This window comes from Staurois parvus, unplaced genomic scaffold (genome assembly GCF_062004578.1).
Source record: "Staurois parvus isolate SC_StPar_1 unplaced genomic scaffold, SC_StPar_1.0 ptg000183l, whole genome shotgun sequence".
Classification (NCBI taxonomy): domain Eukaryota; kingdom Metazoa; phylum Chordata; class Amphibia; order Anura; family Ranidae; genus Staurois; species Staurois parvus.
This window is the reverse complement of record NW_028317979.1, coordinates 10,369,645-10,395,669: the sequence shown is the minus strand read 5'-3', so window position 1 is coordinate 10,395,669 and position 26,025 is coordinate 10,369,645. Positions and strand designations below refer to the sequence as shown.

Sequence of the window (26,025 nt, the reverse complement as noted above, 5' to 3'; positions counted from 1 at the left end):
TTTATTTCATCCTTTATATAATAGTTATTTCCTATGATTGTTGGCTCCATCCAATGACCATAATGTGGTGTTCTTTCTGATTGAGGCACAGCATCATGGCCACTAGATGGAGGAAACAAAATCACTGTATTACATTTTTTTTTTTTAAATGGTCAGAATTCAACAAGGATGGGTGAATGCTTGTCACATTGATCCAATTTTTTTCACTTGCTTTTATTAGCCCAGAAAATAAACTTTTTGTTAAGTTTATGACCAAAAGAAAAATAGCCTACAAGACACAATACCTGAGTTCTTGTAGCTTGTGCACTTTGACTTAGAGACTGGCTTTAAAATTAATTTGTACAAATAAAAAATAACAGCACTGGGGTAAGGAAATCAGTTTTATTAGAAATGTAAAAATTTAGCGATGGCAATATCCAAGGAGATTGTTTGATCTACATCTAAAAATCTAGTGCATCACAGGAAAAATACCCTGCAAGTAAAATTAGCCATTACCAGACAGTTCTTTGTTGCTCATGTTAAATATACGATATCGTACAATTACTTCACATGTTGCTGCACCCTTGAGTACTACAAATAGAAGAAAGTGCTGCAAAAATCATTTTAAGAGCTAGTTCACTATGGAATTTGCCAAAATGGGTAGTCAGCTTGCCTTTTTCAATGTAAGGTTTGTGCGCTTTATTATTCCTCATGACCATAGTATTCAACCAGCTGCTCCCTTTTTATTTTGCTTTGGTTTATTAACAAAAGGGAGATTCTGATTGTCTGCTATGAGAAACACAAACCTTTCCTTCAGACAGTACATTTGTTACATGCAGCTTTGACTGTTTTAAGGGAACAGATTTGGACCACAAATAGAAACAAATCCCTTACATTATTTGTTTTATTTCCCAACTACTAATGCAGACAGAGGAGTATTAGCTGCCATGCGCAAAAGACCTTTTGCAAACTAATGACACTATTAACGTCCTCTAGTAACATACCACCTGTGGATCAGGATCTGCGATTGTGCCCCAGAGTTATTTATTGGAGCTCCCCAAAATTATTGGTTGATACATTCATTTTTGCCAACGTCTTTTTGGCAGCTCAGGTTTTGGGGTCTCATAACAGCGGCAAACTGATTCAAAATGAGAGGCACAAAAAGCCTGAATGGCGCTACTCAAAAATGCTTCATAAATAACTGGGACAGGAGAAAGCTACTTACTGATTGTATCAAAACCTATTTCAGGCGCTGTAACTACATGCCCCTAAGGTTAATGACCAAAGTTACCCATATTCATTCTTCTGCTTACTTGGGGAGAACACAAAATACTTTTGGATAATCTGTTTGGATTTGTAAAGTGCAACTTAACAGCGGACACAATCTTCTGTCTCAAGATCAAAAGATATCTAGAACAGGTCTTCAATATAATTAGTGCCCACCACAACCTATATACGAGTTTCTCTACCCTGATTCTCCAGGGTCACCATCAGTATGTGTTCCATGTTACTTCACAGATATAACCTTTGTGCTTCGTTACAAATGTCACTGATTACAGCCCTGTACAGTTAGCAACAGCCGAGGTCTTGAGTTGAGAAACACTGCTCAAGGGCACAAAAATGTCATCCCAAAAACGTGTGTATTTAGCCTTAAAGCAGAACTGAATGCATATAGCCCCTCGGCTCTTGCTGCAATGTGCAAGTATACTCCTCATGGCACATGTGCCTCCCAACCACCCTCTTCCAACAATGAAACATCCACAAACTCCCTTGTCTCTCTGCTGCCACTGTTAACCTCTTCTTCTGGCTGTGAAGTCCTCCGTCATCTTAGTTGATCAAACTGGGAGTTTGTACCTGAGCTACGCATGCGTGGCTTAGTGTATACCAGCTTTTAAAAAAGCCTTTAGTTCCACTTTAAAGCCCAAGTGAACCTCAAGTTTAAACCAGCTCAATGTAGTCTAGGTGAATCAAGGTGTTCAGAGACTTACAGGTCAATATCTTTCTTAAGCTGCTATAACCTGCTAGCAGTATGTGTTAGCATACTGCAGACTGGGACCCTTGCTCCCTCTGGGGAAGCAGCGCTCTTATTGAAAAAGACCAACAAACCCACTACTGAGTTCTAGAGCTCTCTAGTCAGTAAGGTTCATGCTCTGTGCTGATTAGAAAGAGAAATGTGTGTGTGTGTGTATATATATATATATTTATATTAGAGGGCAGTCAGGCATGCACACTGGAAATGCATCCAGAGCTTTGCTAAACAAGAAGTCTCCTTCTGCGAGTGATAGACTTTGGCTCATCTTCCACTCTGGTAGTTTTTCTTATGTAAAGTTTGTGGGGACTGTCCAACTGGCCAAAAGGTTGAAGGAGCCTGTGGGTACAATCTGGCAACCAAAAGATTTCTTTGAACAGAGATTGCAAAACTTGGTCAGATTACATGAGTGGGCATATAGCTAATGATGTCATTGCAGGGAGGGGCGGCAGCCACACATGCCAACGAAACATAAAACAAATGCAATCAGTCAGACATATTTAATATAATTAAAGCCCAACTCCAGCTACTGCAAAATTGACTTTTTTTTTTTTTTTTAAATCTAAAAAGCCACTTTAGCTGCCATACTAATCTTCTCATCAAGACTGTCCCCTGCAGGTTTACCCCTCCATTCAGTGCTCCAGAGCTTTCTCCCCTGTGTTGAATTGCACCCAGTGTTATTCCACCCACTTTCTATGAACCCAGGGCATCAAGCACCCATCCCCTGAGACACTTAAAGCAACCATCCCTGGGCTCACAGGAATATGCTGCAAAGAATGACACATCACACGGCACCATTCACTGGAGGGTGCAGGGCCTTCCCACCAGCCAGAGCAGGAATAGTACCCTGCTTGAATGTGATGCGAGAATAATGACATGGCCAGAGCAAAAGCAACTCAATATAATTTAAAAAAAAAAACCCACACACAACAACATGGAGGGGTTGTATGCATTAGCATTTGAGGAGCATTCAACCTGGATTTGCTATTGCCCTAATAGTTGAAAATGGCTATTCCTCTAAGATAGGCTTGGTGGGTTTGCAGACACTTACATACAATTACTGCTTAATCCACAAACAATCATCAGTATATCTAAAAATAAAATCAAATGTAGGAAATTATAATATGTTAACTTTATAGAGATGCCAAAACCCCAGTCAAATTCTATGTGATCTGTATGCTTCTATATATGGAAGAGCAAAAGGCACAACAAAGGACTTACTGGACAAGTAGGTCAGAATTTCCTCTCCTGATTTTGCATTATTGCATTAGATGTTCACCTCTATAATCTCACAGCATTATTTTTTTCTTCAAGTATAGAAAAAGGTAAATGATTCACAAAACGTGCCCTTTAAAAACAAAAGTGCCTCGTGCATTAAAGTATACAAAAGAAGGGCTGTTATGCTTATAGCAAGATTTTTCATCCCATGCGCTAAAAACATAAAAAAGGATAGCACCAATTTGCTATTATAAGCAACAAAAACAGAATTTCATTTGTGCATTTTAATACACGAGGCTGGACAAAACTGCAGTAGCCCTTGAATAGTTTTAATGTCCTACTAACGTCTCCATGCAATGGTTTTGACATGACAGCAGATGGTACACAGAGTCCAACGATGCTTGTAGAAAGAAGTTTAAGAGCAAAAGAAGGTTCGTCCTCCCCCACAGTTGTCCAAGAGGCAGAAAAGGACCAAAACTGTAGCAGAAAAAATAAGGAATAAAACATCCAAGTGTAACAAAGTCCCCCTTATGATTAAGTCTATTTTCCCCCATCATTTTGGCACATTTCCACGCTGGTGATTAAGGTCTGCTTTTCCTCTTGTCCTCGAAAAGGCTCTTCAGCAAATACACTTGAATAACAGACACTACAACCATCACTAGTAAGTTGACTATAGACCAGAAGTTCACCCGGTCATTGTTGCTCTCTTGGGTGTTGCGATCACGTGCCTCAAAGGCCTTCAACAGAGTCTGGAGCTGCAGACTTTTGCCCAGTCTTGCTTTCACACTGTTAATGGTTTCCTAGAGAGGGAAGAGATATGCATGTCACCATAGCACAGCAGTTATAAGGTGGCCATATACTACCCAGTATTTGCAAGAGATGTGACCAGAATGAATATCACTTCTAGTCTATGTAAAAGTTCAAAGCAAAGCTCCCACCAAACAGCCAAATAGACAGCTGAATTACATGTATGGGAATAGTTTTAGCGATTAGGCTGGTGGCCTGCATTTTCTCTGCTGATGTTAAAGATGAACTTCAGGAATTTGGCAACCTTTCTAAATAGAGCTGGCTTACTACAGGTCCAATGATGTCATGCTACCTCATGGACTTGTCTCTTTAATTTACATCTGACAGTTTTAAGTTGGCCATACATGGATCGAAATTTGACTGGTCCATTAGGGACCAGCCAAATTTCAATCCATGTATGGACAGAATGGTTGTACAAAAGTCAACTGACTTGTGTGAAACCACCCTGTTTGGTTTTTGCAGAACAATCAGTGCCATTGGCTTTAGCCAGCAATACTGATCCTTGAATTCTGACAGTGGGGAAGTTTCCCTGCTGTTAGAATACAATAGCTCAGCAAAAAGGATTCCCCCATTCACATCAAAACGTGTGGAAGGGGGAATCAGCTTTTTTTTGTTCAACCCAACGGTTAAACCGCAAAACAAAAATGAATCATGTATGGTTGGGCTTTACTGAGCTCCGGGAGTACAGCCATCAGCGTACTTCCAAATGCTCTGACAGGAGCAATCCTGCTTTCTTACACTGCTGCTCTGCCTGCCCATCTCTGATGTTCATTCACAGAAGGCTTGTATTTTGTGAATGGGTTTACATAATACAAAGCTCTACATGATTGGGGAAGAGGAGGGAAAGGGTGGGCAGAGCAGCTGCATACAACCCTTCAGCTGAAGCTACTGAGACCCTAAGGTCCAAGCTCTGGAAGTGTAGCAATAGCTGTATTCCCGATGCTCAGTAAAAATGTAAATTAAAGGAAATGGGTCAATGAGGTGGCATGCACCTTTAACTTAACCCATGGAAAGCCAGCACATTTTAGAAAATAGAGTTCCTGGAGTTCAGGTTTAAAGTTAGGTCACCTTCCTGCCCCCAGAGTATGCAAATACTGCTTTTCCTCCTGTCAGCATGTTCCTTGTAAGCACATGTACTTCCAGCATACCCATTTGCTTCTAGTGCTGACCCTCCCTCTCCCAATCTGAGTGCAGCTCCTAATGCTATTACTTTGATTACAATGCTATTACATTGATTATATTAACTTTCAAGAGCTGCTTTTCAAGTAGATTTCTTTAAATGTAATACATACATAACTTTAACCATTTTATTTAATTTGTTTAAAATCTGCATGGAGTTCAGCTTTAGCTAAAGAGCACTAACATGTACTTGCCACCAGACATGTCGGAAAGTCTTGTTCTGCAGTTACTACTTTTCTCTTCTCAAAAAAATTACTGGGATATATGATGGCAGAAGGCATGTGTGAGCCCAGCTGAAAAGATTTTTGATAATCAGCCAGTGATCTAGTCAGTAATATCTTGCTGGATCAGGGACTGGTGAGTACAAGTATGAGATGGGGCTAAATTGGGCTCCAATATAGGTACAGCTGCATGGAAGGGCACCTTACACTTTAAAAGTACTGTTATTCTTTAAAAGCAACGTGTGGATACAAATGGGACCTGCCCTTGTTGACTTATTTTAAAGTGCAAGTCACTGATCTGGAACAAGCATGAATGATGAGAGTTCCACCTTTTAAACTTCATAGGCTGCGTGGGTGAAGGACACACAGGTAATAAAACTAGGATCAGCATAACTGCACTGTAGCCTGCATGTTTACCTGCAAATCAGTAATGACAGCTCTCTATATTTGGTCTTTAGGCTTCCTCTAGAGAAAATAATACGGTGAAAACAGGGATCCTTCAAAATCTTCCACTTTTAAACAGGTCAAAAAGCATTTTGGGTACAGTCTATATTTTCTTCAAGACACAGAATTTTAATGGTGATCAATCTAGAGTTAAAGGACCCTATATTCCCTCCAAAGCAAGCTTTCTGGTTGCAGTCTGCACTAGCAAGCCAAGTGCCAGGAAAAGCAGGACCTTGCAGTGCACTCATTCTGGCTGGGTGCCAACATGTGCAAATCCTGACATCTTGAAGGTTGATACGGCTCTGCTATGCTGCAACATAGTTGAGTATACTTTCCTGGATCCCAGTGCCTAATCAAATACTGCAAGTAAAACTGTGGGGACCACAAGAGGTGACATTCCTCACAAAGTATTTATCTGAGAAAGTGCTACAAAGTTTTCTTGACTGGCAAATATGTATTTTAAGAATTTATTGCAAAATGAGAAAATGGTGCAAACTGGCAGTAATGTTGTACTTTCCACCAAATAGGCACTAGTTGACGTGGTTGTGTAAGCTGTCTGAGCTGCATTTGAGAGGCTGTCCTCTCAAAATGCATACCTTCTGCCAACATGGCAAAATCATCCAGCTTTACACATCATCTGTCACGGGGCATGGCAAGACAGAGAGACAGTATGTTTGGTTACTGCCACGTCTTCCTATTACTTCCAAGACTTTATATCTTTGTTGTGAATGTTACACCCTTTTTTTTTTTTTTTTTTTTTATTTGTCTTGTAGATAAGAAAAGTAAATGTAGCCAACAAACAGACATGTTGGACTTGGACTTACTTGTAGGCATGGAACATGCCAGTATGGTCAGCCAATACCATTATTTGTCAACTGGGCACAAAAGGATGTTTGTCTTTTGTTAGTAGAACATGGGACAATGATTCATTATCATTACATGATTGGGTTGACTGCAAATTAATGAAACAGCCCCTTGAATTTTAAAAGGATAGCCAGGGTGAAACATTTAACAGGTCCTAACTGCACAGAGTCACAATTTCGAAAACATTTGGTCAAGTGGAGCTCTGCCCACGTCATTCATTCACAAGTTTGGTGAACAGAACTACAATTGTAAGCAATTGCAGCTGATGGCTTGTAGTGCTAAATAAACTAGCAAGCTGCTGGTGAGTGCTCTACTAGTCAATTCTTCCTGTTATTATTCCTGATAATAATACATTTTTTGCAAAAAAAAAAACAAAAAAAAAAAAACAAAAAAAAAAAAAAAAGGGAAGAAGTGTATTTATTTCTTTCTTTTTTTCAAAAGGTGAACTTATCCTTTAAGTTTGCTTTATATAATTAGTGCATTTTAGGGCAGTCACCACTGCTTCTAATTGATTTACAATTTTCAAAAGTACATTTTATTGGGAAAATGATTTTCCAGCCATTTAAAATTTTTTTTTTTTTACCAATATCACCCATTCATGTCACTAGTGATCAGGAACTGGGTACATTGAAAGGTAATTAGGACAGTCTGTCCACCCTGTGTGGATACTATAATCTAGACTTAGGAGAACAGGAAAACTATTCCTCCATTCTGCTAGCGGTTCATTTCTAGGTGAACAGACCGTGAGAGGTAGTACAGTAAGTGCATAGAATACCATGTTACCAATGTAAATGTACACCCTGTGCTGGGACACCCATAATGGGAATCTTACTGGATGGCAACCAGAGAGGAAACCTTAAACCTTTTAGAATATATAAAAGATTGCATTATCGACAGCAGTACAATGTGTGTTCATGTATGTATGCTGTGAAAATGTTGAACTTGTGTCATTTTGGTGTTCCATAATCTGGTTACAACTCCTTGTTAGTACCAAGATTTAGGCCCCTACAACAATGGTGCCTGGTAAATATGGCAATGTTAGAGGGTATGTAAACCCTAACAATTAGTTAATATTTGGTCAATTTTGGTCTGGTAAATATACAATTGAAAGCTTTTTGTTTGAGAAGTGCAAAATAGACCAGTTGTTCCTACAAGATATCTTGTCAACTGATAGAACAATGCAGAGCTTATATTATAACGTTTACTGCACCTAAAGTTTCTATTTCACATATGAACCTTGTTTTGTTGAAGAGAATAGAAAAAACTTTTATTGCAATGCCTTATATTACTTAGAGTCTATCAGCTTCTCTGGGGTTTCAGATGCTGATCTTCCCTGCACAGAGCCCTGTACTGAGCTGTATGTGTGCTGCACTGTATATACTGGCATGTATGAAAGGTGTACTGAGCTGTACTGTATTTGTGATATGTACAGTGCCTTGAAAAAGCATTCATACCCCTTGAAATTTTCCACATTTTGTCACGTTACAACCAAAAACGTAAATGTATTTTATTTGGATTTTATGTGATAGACCAGTGTTTCTCAACCTTTTTTCAGTTAAGACACCCTTTAAAATAATGGCCAATTTCAAGGCACTCTAAAATTATGGACAGTCCCAAGGCACCCCATTCTAAAAATGTTCTAATAGTTTTATATAATGTAGCAACATCCACACATGTAAGACACCCAACGCTAGAATCGATTTATTCTCCCAAATCAAATACACTTTTGCACACTGGTACTGACTAGTATTCCAGTGTTTCTCTCAGTTTTTCTCCATCACTGAGCTAATGTGACTCCAGCACAGACGGAGAGGGGAGGGGAGAGTCAAACAAGGATGCTGTGCAGGCAACCGACATCCTCCTTATCAACTGATGTCATTGGTTGTCAGGAGGCCGGTGGATAGAAGGTTGTACTGGTACACAATGAAAACCTGTAGCTTTGTGCAACTAAATGTCAGGCTTCTTCCACTCACTGGCTTGTATACAAGGTTTGAGCAACTTTTAGACATATTGCCAAGGCACCCCTGAAGAAACCTCAAGGGAGGTGCCTGGGCAACATGGTTGAGAAAGGCTGTGATAGACCAACACAAAGTGGCACATAATTGTGAAGTGGAAGGAAAATGATAAAATGGTTTTACAAATATATATCTGAAAAGTGTGGCATGCATTTGAATTCAGGCCCCTTTACTCTGAAACTCCTAAGTAAAATCTAGTGGAACCAATTGCCTTCAGAAGTCACCTAATAGGTAAATAGAGTTCACCTGTGTGTAATTTAATCTCAGTATAAATACAGCTGTTCTGTGAAGAGGTTTGTTAGAGAACATTAGTGAACAAACTGCATCATGGAGGCAAAGGAACACATTAGACAGGTCAGGGAGAAAGTTGTGGAGAAGTTTAAAGCCGGGTTAGGTTATAAAAAGATATCCCAAAGCTTTCAACATATCAAACAGCACTGTTCAATCCATCATCCGAAAATGGGGAAAAAAAAAAAAAAAGGAAGGAGTATGGCACAACTGCAAACCTACCAAGACATGGTCGTCCACCTAAACGGAAAGGCCGGGCAAGGAGGCCATTAATCAGAGAAGCAGCCAAGAGGCCCATGGTAACTCTGGAGGAGCGGCAGAGATCCACAGCTCAGGTGGGAGAATCTTTCCACAGGACAACTATTAGTCATGCACTCCACAAAGCTGTCCTCTATGGAAGAGAGGCAAGAAGAAAGCCATTGTTAAAAGAGAGCAATAAGTTGTCCTGTTTGCGAGAAGCCAAGTGGGGAACACCGCAAACATGTGGGAGATATTCTGGTCAGATGAGACCAAAATTGAACTTTTTGGCCTAAAAGCAAAACACTATGTGTTGCGGAAAACTAACTACACATCACCCTGAACACACCATCCCCCACCGTGAAACGTGGTGGCAGCATCAGGTTGTGAGAATGCTTTTCTTCAGCAGGGACAGGGAAGATGGTCAGAGTTCATGGGAGCCAAATACAGGGCAATCTTGAAAGAAAACCTGTTAAGAGTCTGCAAATGACTTGAGACTGGGGCGGAGGTTCACCTTCCAGCAGGACTACCCTAAACATACAGCCAGAGCTGCAATGGAATGGTTTAGATCAAAGCATATTCATGTATTAGAATGGCCCAGTCAAAGTCTAGACCTAAATCTAATTGAGAATCTGTGGCAAGACTTGAAAATTTCTGTTCACAGACGCTCTCCATGCAATCTGACAGAGCTTGAGCCATTTTGCAAAGAAGAATGGGAAAAAACTAGAACCAGCTGTTCTGGAAGATACATCCCCAAAAAGACTTCCAGCTGTAATTGCAGTGAAAGGTGGTTCTACAAAGTATTGACTTGGAGGGAGAATACAAATGCACGGCACACTTTTTACATATTTGTAAAAAATTTTGAAAACCATTTATCATTTTCCTTCCACAATCGTGCTGCTTTGTGTTGGTCTATCACATAAAATACATTTACGTTTGTGGTTGGAATATGACACAAATGTGCAAAAATTCAAGTGGTATGAATACTTTTTCCAAGGCATTGTAAACAAATTATGCATTTTGTATGCAGGTCAACGAAATCGATTATAATTTTCATAAATCGATTATGCTGATTAGTTGTTGCAGCCATAGTTGATTTACTAAAACTGGAGTGCAAAATCTGGTGCAGCTCTGCATAGAAACCAATCAGCTTTCAGTTTTTCTTTGTAAAAGCCTAATTGAACAAGCCGCAGTTAGAAGCGGACTGGTTACCATGCAGAGCTGAACCAGATTTTGCACTCTCCAGTTTTAGTAAATCAACCCCATTGCATGTCTCTTCTGTGATAACAGCCTGCCTGCTCAAAGTTTATTGTAAGACGACTTCAGTTCTGCTTTAAGAGAAGTAAGATTTTGACCAGAATTCTACTTTAAGTACTGCAGCACATACTGATTTTATAGGAGGCTATAGTTCAACTTTAAACAAACCTGCAAGGGTCCAAATGTGATTATGCCAGTAAATCTTCCCATGTCTCAAAAAAAATGAGTAGCCTTCTTCAGCTGAAAAACCTACAACTATGAACTGATGAAAAAGAGCAGAACTCTTGGTGATCAGATCAAGTTTTAACTGGAGAGCTTTCAAAAGATCCAAAGGCTGAAATCCTATCAATGTACATAAAGCAAGCAAGGAAAAGGCTTTTCACATATTTTTTATGGAAACTGGAAAACCTTTTTAATGAAGCTATAACCATTTGTAATAATATAAACAATGAGGACTATACATAAAGAAAATGGCACTAACCAGGATATCCTCCAGTTTCATATCCAGTAGATCTGCACCCACTACATAATTCTTCCAGTCTTCCTGGTTATTCCCTTCTTCATTCATGTGGTCTAAGATGAGCTCAAAAAAGATTACCTTTTCCGAGAGTCGGCTGAAGGTGTTATCAAAGCAGAATTGATAATCTCCTTCGACTGTCTCCACTCTGCATTGATAAAAAAGAATTATGTAAAAGGCCAGCAATGTTACCCATTGCTCAGAATATCTTAGTAAACTTACGTGTGGACCCCATCGGACTGGCGCGTCTCAGACAATACAACGTCTCCATCTGGAGCTATAAGGTAGAAATCCACATCTAAGCTTGCACCATCCAGGACCTGCATACAAACAATACATATAGAATGTAATGACTTAACATTGAATTAGGCAATAAACCTGATCTATATCCCTAATATAGGAGTTCCTTCTCCGCGTCCAAACAATAAAATGTCCCCAATTCACACCTGTGAGTGATTTTTATTTTTTTTTTTTTAGGTTAACATCTTTTAGATTTAAAAATAAATGGGTTATGGATTATGGTTTTTTGCATTAACATTCAGGAAAGTATTTTTTCCCAAAAAATTGCGTTTGAATAACCACTGCACAAATACTGTGTGATATAAACTGCCAAAACCACCAATGTATTCTCTAGACCCTCTACTTTAAAAAAAATATATGTTTGGGGGGGGGGGGGGGTCTAAAAACATTTCTATAAAAAAAATACTGATTGTTACAGGTCTCCTAGATTATAAAGTCCGAGGAGCAGGGCCCTCCTATCGCTCTTGTATTGAACTGTATTGTCTCCTATTATATTGTAAAGCGCTGAGTAAACTGTTGGCGCTATATAAATCCTGTATAATAATAATAATGTAAGCAAAAAGTGACAGAAAAGGATTGGTCTTCAAGTAGATAAGCTTGTATTGAGAACAATGGCCAACATCAGAAGTTACATAAATTATCATCAAAAAGGTCTAGACTGTAAAGAAAAACTGAACCCAAGAATAAAAATGTAATATTTGGCATTTTACTAGTTATTTGATGTGGTGTCTTTGTTAGTTTTCATTTTTCAGGTTAAGACCGTTTCAGCAAGTACAGAAAAGACCTGTTGATCTTTGAATTGAAATGCGGTGTTCTTGTCACTTCCTGGGAGCTGAACCAGAAGCATAAAACGTCATCTTCTCTCCATATACTATTGACCACCCAATTTCCCCCGTATGATGGACATGAACAAAGCAGATGTTTAAAGGTCAGTCTTGGGTGGTAACAACGTAAATGGGAGTATTCACAGAATACACATGAAGGGCTCATTCACATGGTGTTCCTGGCTGCACACTGCCCAGATTAGCATATTTCTATGGTGAGTCTAGCAAGATGAGTTCAATTAGATGTGCAAATCAATGACAGGCTGTCAGTGTCTGCGGCTATTCGCATGTAACCAAGGACAGATAAGCAGCTCTATATGGAGACGATTTACATCCAGGGCCGCTCATCTGTTCCAAACATGCAGATAAACACACCATGTACATGTCAACAGCTGCAGAACTTCTCAGCCTGTCATTTATTTGTACAGGATGAGCAGCCACAGCCAGTCGGAAAGACCTGGACATACCCGCCACAGAAACAAGTTGATCTGGCTGGTGTACAGCCAGGAACAGCTATGTGAATGAGCCTTAGGCTAGGTTCACACCTATGCAGTTTGCGTTTGATCTGTTTCTGCAGTGCTTTTTGTGATGCGTTTTGCATTTCTGCACATGCTTTTTTTGCATTTTTTTCCCCCCAACTTGTTGCTGGGCAGATTAAAACACAAAAAGCACATCAAAAACACACTACATGCATTTCTGCAGCATCTCCACTGAAGTCTATTGAACCAAAACACAACGTTTTGTGTTTAAAAAAAAGTCCCTGTTTCTTTCCAAAAAAATGCACTGGGTGAAACTGTGGAGCTGTGAACATGTCCCGTAGTAAATCATGTTAAATGGACTGTAGTGCGTTTCTGCAAAATGCAAAGCGCACTGCAAAATGCTTAGGTGTGAACCTAGATTTAAGGAGACCCTCTGGGGAAAAAAAAAGGAAAAACAAAAAAAAAAACCCTATAGAGGGTTTTACTGTACCATGGCACATAGGGAACACAGGCATCCACAAGTCTCAAATGGTAAAGAGTCTTAAAGTGTGCAGAGCTGGAAGGTAGGAGGCATTGGACGTCAGACAGAGGATTACAGAAGCTCTTATTACAGGGAAATTGCACAACTCCAGATTTGTTTAGCAAGAAGAAATCCCATCCAGCTGACAATTATTAAAGTTACACTCAACCATATCCTTATTTTCCAAAAAGAACCCATTCACATACACTACTTCATGGCCCTGTAATCTACCTTTCATGAAATCATTCATTTTACTGTGGATTTCTGCCTCCTAGTAGTGTCCTCCATGAGCTCCCAAACCTCTCATCCACCGCACATTAGGCTGCTTTCACACTGGTTTGCCTCAAAAATGCTTGAAAAATGACTAGCGTTTTTCAAGCGGAACATTCTGGGACATGTGAATTACTTTTGTAGCTCAAATTGGGACAGATTTGCACGTTTGAATGCAAAAAAAAAATGCTACTAAAATACCGCACAGTTAGAGAAGTCTTGTGAAGTCCATCAGTGTTCACCCGAGCACTGGTAAATCTTGTAGAAGTTTTCATTCTCCTCGGACTGTCCTAGGAGGCTCCAAGACCTCTGACCCTGTCTGGGCAGTGCTGATCACATGCACCCTCCCCCCCCCAAAAAAAAAAAAATAGCAATACACACCAAACTGAGCATGTGCAGAGTGCCTCCTAGTCCTTTGTACCTTCAGCAGATGGATTGGGGAATGTGGAAGAAGGGTTTTTACACAATGCGGAGGATTATCCCCTTAGGTTCCACAGTGAGTATAACAAGCATGCTTTATTGCATATACAGACTTTACAGTTGTGGGTTTAGTAACACTTTAAGATCCATGTCATGTCCCAGTTCCATGGACAGTATAACCATTTGCTAAATGTGGGTAAAATTATAATTTTTTTGTTAATGATTATTTTTGGAAGAATATTTACTTACATAATCCTACTCTATATAGGATTAGTTTTGATACCATTGTACAAAAAAACTCAACCTGATGGTCCCATGAGACATTGAAGAATCACTGAACCCCCAACCCCTCCTTCAACTACCAACAGACATCAGTAGCAATGCAATCAGTGAAAGATCAGGCACAGTCTACCCCAGCACACTATAATGACAACCTCTCATTTCAGAAAAAGGACAAAACACTGTCGTGACAATGTAAACAGAGGAACAAGGGAAGTACAGGGTGACCTTGCCATGTTATTGTGTGAAGGGGCCTAAAGCAAGGACATGAGTATTTTTTATATCCACAGAACTGGAAGAAGTCAAACCCTATTTATGTACAGCACACAGCTTTGTAAAAATACAGCAAACAGTACATAGGATCTTATTCACAGCTCTATACACTGTACGCTTGGAAGGTTTGTACAATATTTAAATGCATACAGTATATGGCGCTACTGCTAGCATGTAGGCAGCTTCTCAAGAAAGACACCTAGCATCTTCCTTTGTTAAAACACAGGCGGCTTACATTTGTACTCCAATATTATATTTATGCATGTAAACTGTAGTACAAATGTTCACCAGTGTATAAGGTACAAATATGGTCCACACACGGGACCTCATAGACAGATTCTCATAGAAGAAAGAAAGGAGAAAAAAGATGAGTAGAATAATGCAGGCCATAGACAGGCCGTTTATCGGCTGATAAACGAACAATCAGTCGGCTCCATTGCCGATGCTGCCATCAATGTCCACAAAAACCGCCCGTTTGTCGTAGATTTTCCAGCATGACCGATAAAAATAAAATGTGAAGATCCGTGAAAAACGGCTGACGGGCTGGCCTCGCTAACGGCGTGAATATCAGCCGATTTTTCATGGGGATGAAAATTCGGCCCATAAACGACCCGCCTATGGCCTGCAAAAGTGTGGATTAAATTCACTGGTTTATTTGTATTATACAGGATTTACATAGCGCCAAAAGTTTGCTCAGCGCTTTACATTATGGTGGGAGACAGTACACGAGACAGTACAGTAACAATACAAATTCAATACAAGAGGGATTCGAGGGCCCTGCTCCTTGGAGCTTACAATCTAGGAGGGAGGGGATAGAGGTACAAGAGGTAGTAACTGTGGGGGGTGGAGTGGTTGGAAGAGTAGAGGATTCCATTATTAGCTGAGGGCGGGGTAGGCTTCCCTGAAGAGATAGGTTTTCAGAGCACGCCTAAAAGTGAGCAGAGTAGGCGACAGTCTGATGGATTGGGGTAGGGAGTTCCAGAGGATGGGGGACGCCCTGGAGACGAGCATGGGAGGAGGAGATAAGGGAGCTAGAGAGTAGGAGGTCTTATGAGGAGCGGAAAGTACGGTTTGGGTGATATTTGGAGACAAGATCGGAGATGTAGTTTGGGGCAGAGTTATGAAAGGCTTTATACGTCAGTGTTAGCGTTTTGAATTTTATCCGTTGGGCAATGGGAAGCCAGTGGAGGGATTGGCAGAGAGGGGTGGCAGATACAGAACGGTTAGTAAGGTAAATGAGTCTGGCAGCAGCATTCATGATAGACTGAAGTGGGGATAGCTTGCGATGAGGTAGGCCAGTAAGGAGGGAGTTACGATAGTCAAGGTGTGATATAATAAGGGAGTGAATGAGTTGCTTAGTGGTTTCTGAGGTTAGGAATGGTCGTATTTTGGAGATGTTGCAGAGGTGAAGTCTACATGAGTTTGTCAGCGATTGGACCTGGGGCTGAAAGGACAGATTGGAGTCTAGGAGGACACCTAGTACCCTGGCGTGAGGGGTGGGACTGATGATAGTGTTGTTGGTCATGATGGAGAAGTCGGGGGGGGGGGGCTGGGGGGAATACTAAGAGCTCAGTTTTGGAAAGATTGAGTTTGAGGAAGTGGAGTGACATCCATGCCAATATGTCACTTAGTAGGCTTGTGATACCAGTGGAGACTGAAGGGGTGAGGTGAGGGGTGGAGAGATAGATTTGTGTGTCATCAGCATAGAGATGGTAATTGAAGCCGTGGGAATTTATCAATTGGCCAAGGGAGGAGGTGTAGATGGAGAAGAGAAGGGGTCCAAGGACAGAGCCTTGAGGGACCCCAACAGAGAGGGAATAAAGAGGAGGTGGCAGTGTTATAGGCAACACTGAAGGTGCGCTGTGATAGGTAGGAGGTCTGTGTTCCTGTTTTAGGTAGTTTTTTACTAAATATCCATTTTAAACAACAAACTATATAAAGAGGTGATGCTTCTCAGATAGCAACATTGTCTTGCAACAATTTGTTTTATCATAACCCACCAAACTGCTACAGAAAGCTCCTCAAAAATAAAAAAAAAATGACAGCTGTCACAGAATGTCAGGGAAGAGCCTGAAGACCTGGTAAATATGCCAATGTCCAGTATGGTTGCGCTAATTCATACAAAAATGTGCGCATAGGCGAGCAGCATGCAGTGGCGCATCCGTGCGTGATCATTTTTGGCACCCAGTGGCCTTTATAAGGACTTCAGTTCTCATCAATTGCTGGATTACAGTCAGCCTTTGTTTTACTGTGTTTGTTACTCTGCCTGATTACCCATTGCCGACCCAGTTTGCCCCTGACCTGTTCCTGCTTCTCTCCTGACTCTGACCCCGGCTTGCTACATGGATCTGCTCCTGCCTTTGTCCCCGATGGATATCCTGTGTTTTACCCTGGCCTGGTCCTGACCACGCTCCTGCCTCTATTCCTGAATGACATCCTGTGTTTGACCACCAGCTCTGGCTTCTGACTTTGCTTCCTGCTCTGCCAAACTGTCAAGATCTGCCAGTGTACCAGAGAATCTTCTGCCGTGTCTACTTCTCTGCTCTCAGGTGTCTTCCCATCTGGAACCAGCCGGCAACCTCATGACTGGCAACCCATGCTTCTTTGGGCACAGCACCATCTGTCACCACCTTCACGGTGCTGTGCACTCCGTTGCAGCGGGAGCTCTCTGCTCACCTCAGCCTCCGGCCAGGTACATGACACAGGATGGTGATGTGAAAAGGACCTTTTTAGGTCACAGTCTACAGCTGGTGGAAATTTGGTTGGTTCAGTATGGACTAGCCAAATATAGATCAGATCATCCCCACTCAACAGAAGTCATTTGCTTGACAACTTCTGTTGAATGGACATGTTGGAAAGTTTTTCTTGATCAACGGTTGCAGTCACTAATCAGTGTATTCCAACAGTGGCGTGTGCTGCTGTCAGGAGACTTTGGGGTTGATTGACTAAAACTGGAGAGTGTAAAATCTGGTGCAGCTCTGCATAGAAACCAATCAGCTTCCAGGTTTTGTCAAAGATTAATTAAATAAACTGAAGTTAGAAGCCAATTGGCTGCCAAGCACATCTACACCAGATTTTGCACTCTCCAGTTTTAGTAAATCTACCCAATGTACCAGCAGAAAGATTCCTCCATCCACCACATGGATTCTTTTACTTTTGTTATTTTTCCATTCAGTCCCCTGGCTGAACAGAGAAAGGAAAAAAACAGTGTTTGATTAGCTTAATGCTCAGTTCCCACCTGAGCAATCTGAAGAACATGAGCGTCTTATGAGAAGAGTCGTACACTTTTGGTCCCTGTAGACTTCAATAGCAATACCTGAAAAACAAATGTAGCAAGCACTTTTCATGCAATCCCTTGCCTCTACATCTCCTGGTAACTAGCCTTGCTTTGGCTAAAAAAAAAAAAAAAAAAAAAAAAAACACCCCACACGCTTAACCCCTTGGTGCTGGCGCCTCCCTGCCCTTTAAGGGTTTCAGAAGCCGGGAGGTGGGGCGGGGTTTTAGGGTCATGTGACCGCCGTGATTCGCTGTCACAGCAGTCACATGATCGGGAAAAGTCCCAATCGAAAAGGAGGAGATTGGGACCTTTCCGCGAGTACTGGACATGTGTGCTGGGAGCGCGCATGCTCTCAGCACATAGGTTTTTCTTAATTGCACGCAAATGTGCGGTCGCTCGGCGTCAAGGCCAAGACACCGGGAGGCCACACATTTGCGTGCAGCTGGCGCAAAGAGGTTAAAAATGCTTAAAGTGGCTCAAACATTTACGAAGCCCAAAAGGGTTTTTTTCCATCACTTTGGAGAAACGTCCGCTTCCTGTGATGTCTCCAGGAGGGGAAGTGAGGGCAAAGCTGGCCAAACAGCTCAAACTTAGGTCATTTCCTGCTGACCTGGCTGAAATTCGAGCCATGGGTGGCCCAGCAAGCATCACCCACCCAGGCTGACATAAGAGAATTTAAAAATGGACTGAAAATGATGATTGATTGAACAGCGACTGCTTCTTATCTGATGCAGTAACTGTCTAGCAGTGCCATGGTAATCAGGCAGCTGCGGTACCTACGTGAAGCAGTTGAATACAATAGCAGGCAGTGGAGATTCAATCCACATTGTTTACCATGGATGAGGGAATTTACTGATTTTCTTTTGTCCAGCCCACTGTGACGTCACCAATTGGCTCCCATGTCCCAGCCACTGTCGGCACTCCCTCTTCTCCCCTGCAGCTGCCTCTCACTTACACAGAGGATCACGTAACTGAACTGGAGTAGACTAAATAGGGAAGTATGCAAATTTTTTTTAGGGTAAATTCACACCAGTGCGTTTTAGCGCAGCTGTAAAATGCAGATCAACTGAAGGAAATCTGTCCTATTTACACCATAACTTTTTTTCCTGCTAAAATGCAAAACGTATGTCAACGGACTTTAGTGCGCATTAAAATGCAACTAAAATGGATGGAAATGTACATGCATTTTAGCGCAAATCAGTGTGATATGGACCTTACACAGGGTAGGTAGGATAAGTAGGATGTCAAGGGAACATTTTAAACATAATTAGGGCTAATGTACACTGCAGCTGATAAACTCACGTTTAGGAGCTGTTCAGCATTTTTTTCAGTAGGCAGCCCCTGAACTCTCCCTAATGTGTTCCTATGTGTCCATGTACACATCGTCGTTTACAAGCAGTTGAGTTTACAGTTGTTTTTTTTAATGCAACAAACTTGCGTTCAGACGTTGATTCTATCAGCGGTTCAAACGCAAAACGTGGCAAATCGCGTTTATAAGCATTTTTTTTTTTTAATTTTTTAACTCTTCCAGTTTCCAATGCTGTCCAGAGCCTTTTTTCATCATGAAAAATACATGCAAAGTGTTTTCAAGGTACTCAGATGGACAAAACACTGAACACAGGATGTTCCCACCAAGCTGGTCACACATTGTAATGACCAATTTACACCTCAGACCTCTCCCACCCTTGGAAACAAAAGATATGTTAATGTCCATTCACACCTCAAATTCCTCAGGAAGACCCCCTGCCAGGTGGCCTTAATGACTCACTCCAGCAGACACCTTCCCACCCTTGGAAACAAAAGAAATGTTAATGAGCAACTCACACCTAATTATCTCAACACATACTGCTGTGTCTGCTTCTACTGTATTTCTCTGAAATAGTTAATAATTTACCACTTTTCAGTGCATTTTGGACATTTGGGAGGTTCTCCTGTGCTTATCTTTAAAAAGCCTTTCAGAACGTAAAAACACAGCTAAGCGAGTTATGCAAACGCGGCAAAACGAATGTTTTTTAAACTTGCATTTTCCTGCTGTCAATATCCAGCGTTCAGAAGTGTCCCGTGTACATGAGCACTTAGTGTTAACTTGGAATTCCACTTTAAATTTATACAGTCAGAAAAAAAAAAAAAAAAAAAAAAAAAAAAAAAAAAAACACCACACGCACACAGTTTCTAACAATTCCATACGCTATTCAAAAATAAAAAATGGATTTTAATACACTTTAATCCAGGAAAAGAAACCAAAGAGCAAGACCATTGTCTGATTTCTTAGCTGCTCATGGCACCATAGTGTGACTAATTAGAGATAACAAAATTACAATACTTCCTGTGTGGCAGCTTCTTCTCACAACTAAAATATGTATATACAATGAAAACAAAGGTCATGCATCTTAATATATTCTGCTAAAAAAAAAAAAAAAAAAAAAAAAAAAAAATTGTATATTCATCTTTCGTAATTACGTATGTTGTGCATTTCATCAATTAGCTACTAGTCAAACAACAAACATTTGCTTATACTGGAAACCAACCCCTGCAGCAACTGCTGTATGTCCTGTGGAATACTCCAAAAACAAGAAACAAATAAATTAGTAAAAGATTTGGAGAAAAAAATAAAAAAATACCACACATCAACCAAACCAGCTTTTGCTTCAATGCTCATCTTCAGCACAGAGATTCCCTCTAGTACTTTTGGTGCATCTAGAGATCCCTAGTCTGATGGCCACCATAATTTAACCTAGGTCCTTCCAGCCAAGCCCAGGTCATCCTGGACCTGCCCCAGCCCTGCATAGTGAAAAAGAGAAGCAGCACAGCGATGACCTCATTTCTATGTCACTCTGACTTCTCCTCCTATCAGCATGTGTCTTGCAAGTACATAATTCACTTGTTTTATTATGCTGCTTTTTCCTCACTGCAGCCCTGCTGTACAGGGACCTCTAAAAGTGGATACCAAGCCACATTTTTTGCATTAAAAAAAAAAAAAAAAAAATTTGATGTATTAATGATTACAGAACTCAATTTGTATCTCTTAGATCTGTCTAAAGTCCACTTTTGAAAGAAATGGGCCAAGAGAAAACATACTGGTTGCCACTGACCTTGCTTCAATATTTCACAGAATCACTGATCAAGAAAAATGTACAGATTAGGACTTCTGACTTTGTTCTGACTTTCATGATACCTATAAGCAACTTAAATTATAAAAAGACAGGATCAACTACGTTTAGTAACATTTTCAGAAAAAGGTTACAAATAGCGGCCCACATATTTCTCTTATTATTATACAGGATGTATATAGCGCCAACAGTTTGCTCAGCGCTTTACAATATAAAGGGGGACAATACAGCAACAATACAGTTCAATAAAAGAGGGAAAGGAGGGCCCTGCTCCTTGGAGCTTACAATCTAAGAGGGAAATATTATTGTAGTTATTTTAAAGTGGTTGTAAAAAGAGTGAGAAAAAAAAAGTTAAAAAACAGATCTATACTTACCTGCCCTGTTTAATACAGTTGCACAGAACGGTCCCGATCCTCCTCTTTTCCTGGTGCCCCGCCGACACTACTGCTCTCTTGCTGGTGCTCCCAGTAGAAAGCCGATTGCCATGGGGACACTCCTGTGGGCTCACCTCTCAGACCCGCTGCTGTGTCCATTGACACAGACAGCGGGACTCGCCCTGAACCTGCATCACTGAAGTTGATTGGCTCCTGCTGCTATAGTAGGGACAAAGCCAGGAGAGCCGCAGCTCTCATGCACAACACTGAATCGTGATGGGGCTTGGGTAAGTATAAGGGGGGGGGGGTAGTATGTGACAAAAGGTTTTTTTCACCTTCATGCATAGAATACAACCTTGAGGCTTTAGAACCACTTTAAAGTGTCAGAAAAGGACATGTGCTGTAATTTCAATTCGCTGTCATACCCACATACTTCATCAGGCATCACTACTTAGAATGAACTGTTCTCCTTGTGGGAGCTCATACTAGCCCTTACATTTACTAGCCCTTACATTTATCATCTATTCCATTCATATCATAGAATAATAATTTATTAGAAATCTAATTGTCAGTTAGTGAGGAAGGAACTTTACACTGTACACAGTTAATACAGCACGTCCAGCAAGTACACCTGCAGTAAATAGTTTGGCCAGCTTGGCCCAAAAGAACTACTTGAAGGGACATTAAACTTAGAATTAGGCTTTAAATTATGAACCCCCCCCAAAAAAAAAAAAAGAGAATGAGAAGGAGGAGAAGAAGATATATATGGAGATCACTGCCAGACCATTCATTTCAGCAACAAACTTCCCATAAAATGTTATGTGCATTTAACATAGACATTCAAAAGTCCTGAGACTGCAGCTGGTCACGACCATCTTGGATGGGATGTCAGCACACCCGGCAGACTCAGAGAGCCGAACTTAAAGTGGCTGTAAACCCTTACATAGACCCAGTGAAGAGACTGGTCTCAGGTGATACACAGAGATGAAACAAATCCAACTACATACATCCTTCCTGTCTATCCGCAGTCTTCTCTACATCCAAAATGCTGAATTTATAAAGCTTGTCTGAGGGTTCAGAAAAAAGGGGATGGAGAGCTGAAATTACACTTTGCAGAGCCCCTTCACACTGCTCACAGAAATAGAACTGAGGCTGTCAATCTGCTGGAGGTCCCTCCCGACACCATTTTTTTCTTGGTGTCAGGAAAAATTGTCTGATATGGCTAATTTTGATAGCAGAGGAACAAAGCAGCAGACAGGAATGACACTTCATGTTTTCAATTAAGACAAATACACACTATAGAAGGATATGCCTTGTTCATATTTCATGTCTGAGGTTTACAGCCACTTTAAGTGATATTCATAGTATTTCCCTTTGCAGCTACATACAAAAAAGGTATGTAGAGGGGGGGAGAGGAGGGGCTGTTCAATCAGAGAGAGTAATTAGACACTGAAAGAGAAGAGGGCTATGACGTACAAGGAAGAAGGGGGATGTGCTAAAGAACTGACTCTTCTGTACTAGTCATACTTTCTCCTAAGTTCAAATACCTGCTGATCTTGTTAGAAAGAATGTGCTCTTGTAAGTCCCTATGCATTGAACTGACATCTCAGTCTTATTACTATTTTCTGTTAACTACAAAGCAAAGCCCCTGCTTGCAAGAGGTAAGAAGAGATTGAGGAGCTTGTAGTCCAAATCAGGAGAGCAGTCTAGGGTGACAATGCTGCCCCTCCGCAGTGAATGAGTGTTGTCACCTAGGACAGGAAGTGTGCTATTGGCAGACACAGGAGATAAAGAGAAAAGCCTGAAAAGAGAAGTAACACAGCTACCACATCTAAGGACTAGTAAGCTGCAATGTATTATTTTTGGTTTAAATATCCCTGAAGATTCCTCAGCAGTTATAGCAAGTAGGCAAGCATATCGCGAAATGATTATTGGCAGAGTTCCCCATCTGACATCAGCCTTAACGTGGAGTTCCACCCAAAAGTGGAAGCTCCGTTTGCTTCCTCCCCCTCCACTGCTATATTTTGGCACCTTTTGGGGGGTACCTGGTTTAGACAGGTACCTGCTCCCACTTCCAGTTCAGTTCTCCGCAGCGATGTGAACTGGAAGTTCGGCCCCCTCCTTTCTCCTGCGGTCTCCTCGGAACCTTCACAGGTTCAGAAGACTGCCTGACCAATCAGGATGTGCAACGCGACTCGCACATGTGCAGTGGACACCCGGCTGTGAAGCCACAAGCTGTCACAGCCGGGAGCCCACAGATGAGATGCCGGTGCTGTGGAGAGAAGGGACAGCATGGGTGAGAACATCGCTGCACCCTGGGACTGGTAAGTGTGTGTTTATTAAAAGTCAGAAGATAAAGTTTTTGTAGACTTTTTATAAACAGAAAAACAGCTGGAACTCCACATGTCACAAACGGATTATACAATCTCCTTTAGATCCACAAACAGGTATATACTGCAGGAGCCTGACTGACTATGGATATAAATTGACTGGACAGACTAGGTAGGTCCACCACAGAGATCAGTATTGGGGCGCGCGCACCCACCACAGAGATCAGTATTGGGGCGCGCGCACCCACCACAGAGATCAGTATTGGGGCGCGCGCACCCACCACAGAGATCAGTATTGGCGGCACACAGCAGAGATCAGTATTGGGGCGCACGGCACAGAGACCAGTATGGGGGGGGGGGGACCAGAGATCAGTATGGGACACACACACACACCAGAGATCAGTATGGGGGGGCGCACCCACCGCAGAGATCAGTATGGGGGGGCGCACCCACCGCAGAGATCAGTATGGGGGGGCGCACCCACCGCAGAGATCAGTATGGGGGGGGCGCACGGCACAGAGATCAGTATGGGGGGCGCACGGCACAGAGATCAGTATTGGGGCACGCGCGCGCACCGCAGAGATCAGTGCTGGGGGGCGCGCGCGCGCACCGCAGAGATCAGTGCTGGGGGGCGCGCGCGCGCACCGCAGAGATCAGTGCTGGGGGGCGCGCGCGCGCACCGCAGAGATCAGTGCTGGGGGGCGCGCGCGCGCACCGCAGAGATCAGTGCTGGGGGGCGCGCGCGCGCACCGCAGAGATCAGTGCTGGGGGGCGCGCGCGCGCACCGCAGAGATCAGTGCTGGGGGGCGCGCGCACCGCAGAGATCAGTACTGGGGCGCACACAGCTATCTCAGGCAGAAGAGGGTTACACTGTGATGACAGACAGACCCGATCTCAGGAGGAATTCGGCCTCTTCCGGCGTCATGTACGGATGATGTTGCGGCATCTGATTGGTCGGACAGGAGGGTGACGTTTGCTGTGACATATGGCATGTGATCAGTACGGTGTCCAGGACACATCTGACAGAACCGAACTTGTCCGGGAACACCATACTGGGCACAGCAGACCTGACACCACTCCGCCAACACTGCTGATCGTCCCATCCACACACTATGATGGAAAGTATTGGTGACGATGGGCAGTCCGTGTGATCGGTGCTCCCATAGGTGATCACTGGTCATAGGATTACCTGGTACTCCAGCTCCAGGGTAGCCCCCGCCTTCATAGGCTGGAAGAAGCACTCCCTCTGTCCGGCGGGCAGGGTGAAGGTGAAGTCTCCATCAACCGTCTGGGTGAAGGTCAGCCCGCGCTGTACACTCAGCACTCCCACTATGAGGACTAACAGAGCCCCCTCCGTCCCCATCCCCGCCCGGAGCCCACACACAGATCCCCGCAGAGCTGAGCCTGTCTGCACTCAGACAGAGGAGCATGTGCTGGAATGCCCCTCCCAGGAGCGAGGTGTGTCTGGAAGACATGTCTGCAGCCAATCAGCACTGTCTTTTGCTCTGATCGGAGCGTAGGGCGGGGCTTGTTCCAGTCATCTTCCTATGGGGGGGTATCCAATGACATCACTCCTTCTACTAAACAATACTCTGCTGGGGGTCAGCTTGGGGAACATCTGATCTGTGCGAGGAGAGCGCTCCTCTGTGCTTCATCTCCTGCAACAGCGTTCATGGATTACGTTAGCACTGAGTGCATTGTTTTTATCCCGGATAGAGTAAGGGAGAGTAAGAGATATATAACCTGTCGGGTCCCATTGGAAACATTTTCCTTCACTTCCTGTCATATAGCCAAAACAGGAAGTGAGAGGAATCCCCTGGTTGTCACCCGGACTAATGTCCCCATTAGTTTTCAGTGATAACAGTAAACAGGACAAAGAGAGTGTGTGACTCTCACTACTGGGGACACAGCAATACAAATCTGACAGTTCTAATCCCTCTCCGTTCTATCAAAAGCAACAAAACAAGTCTTGTCTTTATGCTTCATTTACATCTGAGCATTCTGTGAATGCAGACAGGAGCGCTTGTCCTGCTTGCAGTGCCATTGGTTGTTAACCACTTCCCTACCGCCTATGGACAAATGACGGCTACAGCGAGGTTGTCCAGTTCTGGGAGGGCATCACAGCGTGAGGAAAGTATTGCCGATAACCAACAACTGTCAAAGGAGACATCTGCACTGATAATCAGGGCACTGATTATTAGTGCAGCCGCAAAAGTGCCCAACAGTGCCACCAGTCAATGCTGCCAGTCAGTGTTACCTATCAGTGCCCATGACTGCCACCTATCAGTGCCCATCAGTGCAGCATCATCAATGCCTCCTCATCAATGCCCATTAGTGCCTCCTCATCAGTGCAGCCTCATCAACACACATCAGTGAAGGAGACAAATTACCTGTTTGCAACATTTGATAATAGAAACAAAGAAAAGCGTTTTGTTTTTTTTAATTTTTGCTATTTTTTTTGTTGATAGCACAAAAAATAAAACACACAGCAGCAATTAAATGCCACCAAAAGAA

The 26,025-nt window shown here is 42.4% G+C and overlaps 1 protein-coding gene across 1 annotated transcript; it reads right to left on the bottom strand.

Annotated features, from left to right (window-relative positions):
- Nucleotides 1–367: 367 nt before the first annotated feature.
- Nucleotides 368–24,937, bottom strand: TMED5 (transmembrane p24 trafficking protein 5). Its single transcript, XM_089677315.1, has 4 exons — nt 24,701–24,937; nt 11,278–11,375; nt 11,020–11,203; nt 368–4,026 (listed from the first exon to the last, which is right to left on the bottom strand). The coding sequence occupies exons 1-4, from the start codon at nt 24,872–24,874 to the stop codon at nt 3,808–3,810; spliced, it is 675 nt and encodes a 224-aa protein (XP_089533441.1). The 5' UTR covers nt 24,875–24,937; the 3' UTR covers nt 368–3,807.
- Nucleotides 24,938–26,025: the final 1,088 nt, after the last annotated feature.

Excerpts from the sequence above, each read along its gene's own strand:
- TMED5 (XM_089677315.1), bottom strand. The coding sequence starts at position 24,874 with ATGGGGACGGAGGGGGCTCTGTTAGTCCTCATAGTGGGAGTGCTGAGT. Across the intron at positions 11,376-24,700 it reads CCCTGGAGCTGGAGTACCAG|GTCCTGGATGGTGCAAGCTT; the intron begins GTAATCCTATGA and ends GTTTGTATGCAG. Across the intron at positions 4,027-11,019 it reads TGAAACTGGAGGATATCCTG|GAAACCATTAACAGTGTGAA; the intron begins GTTAGTGCCATT and ends TTCCCTCTCTAG.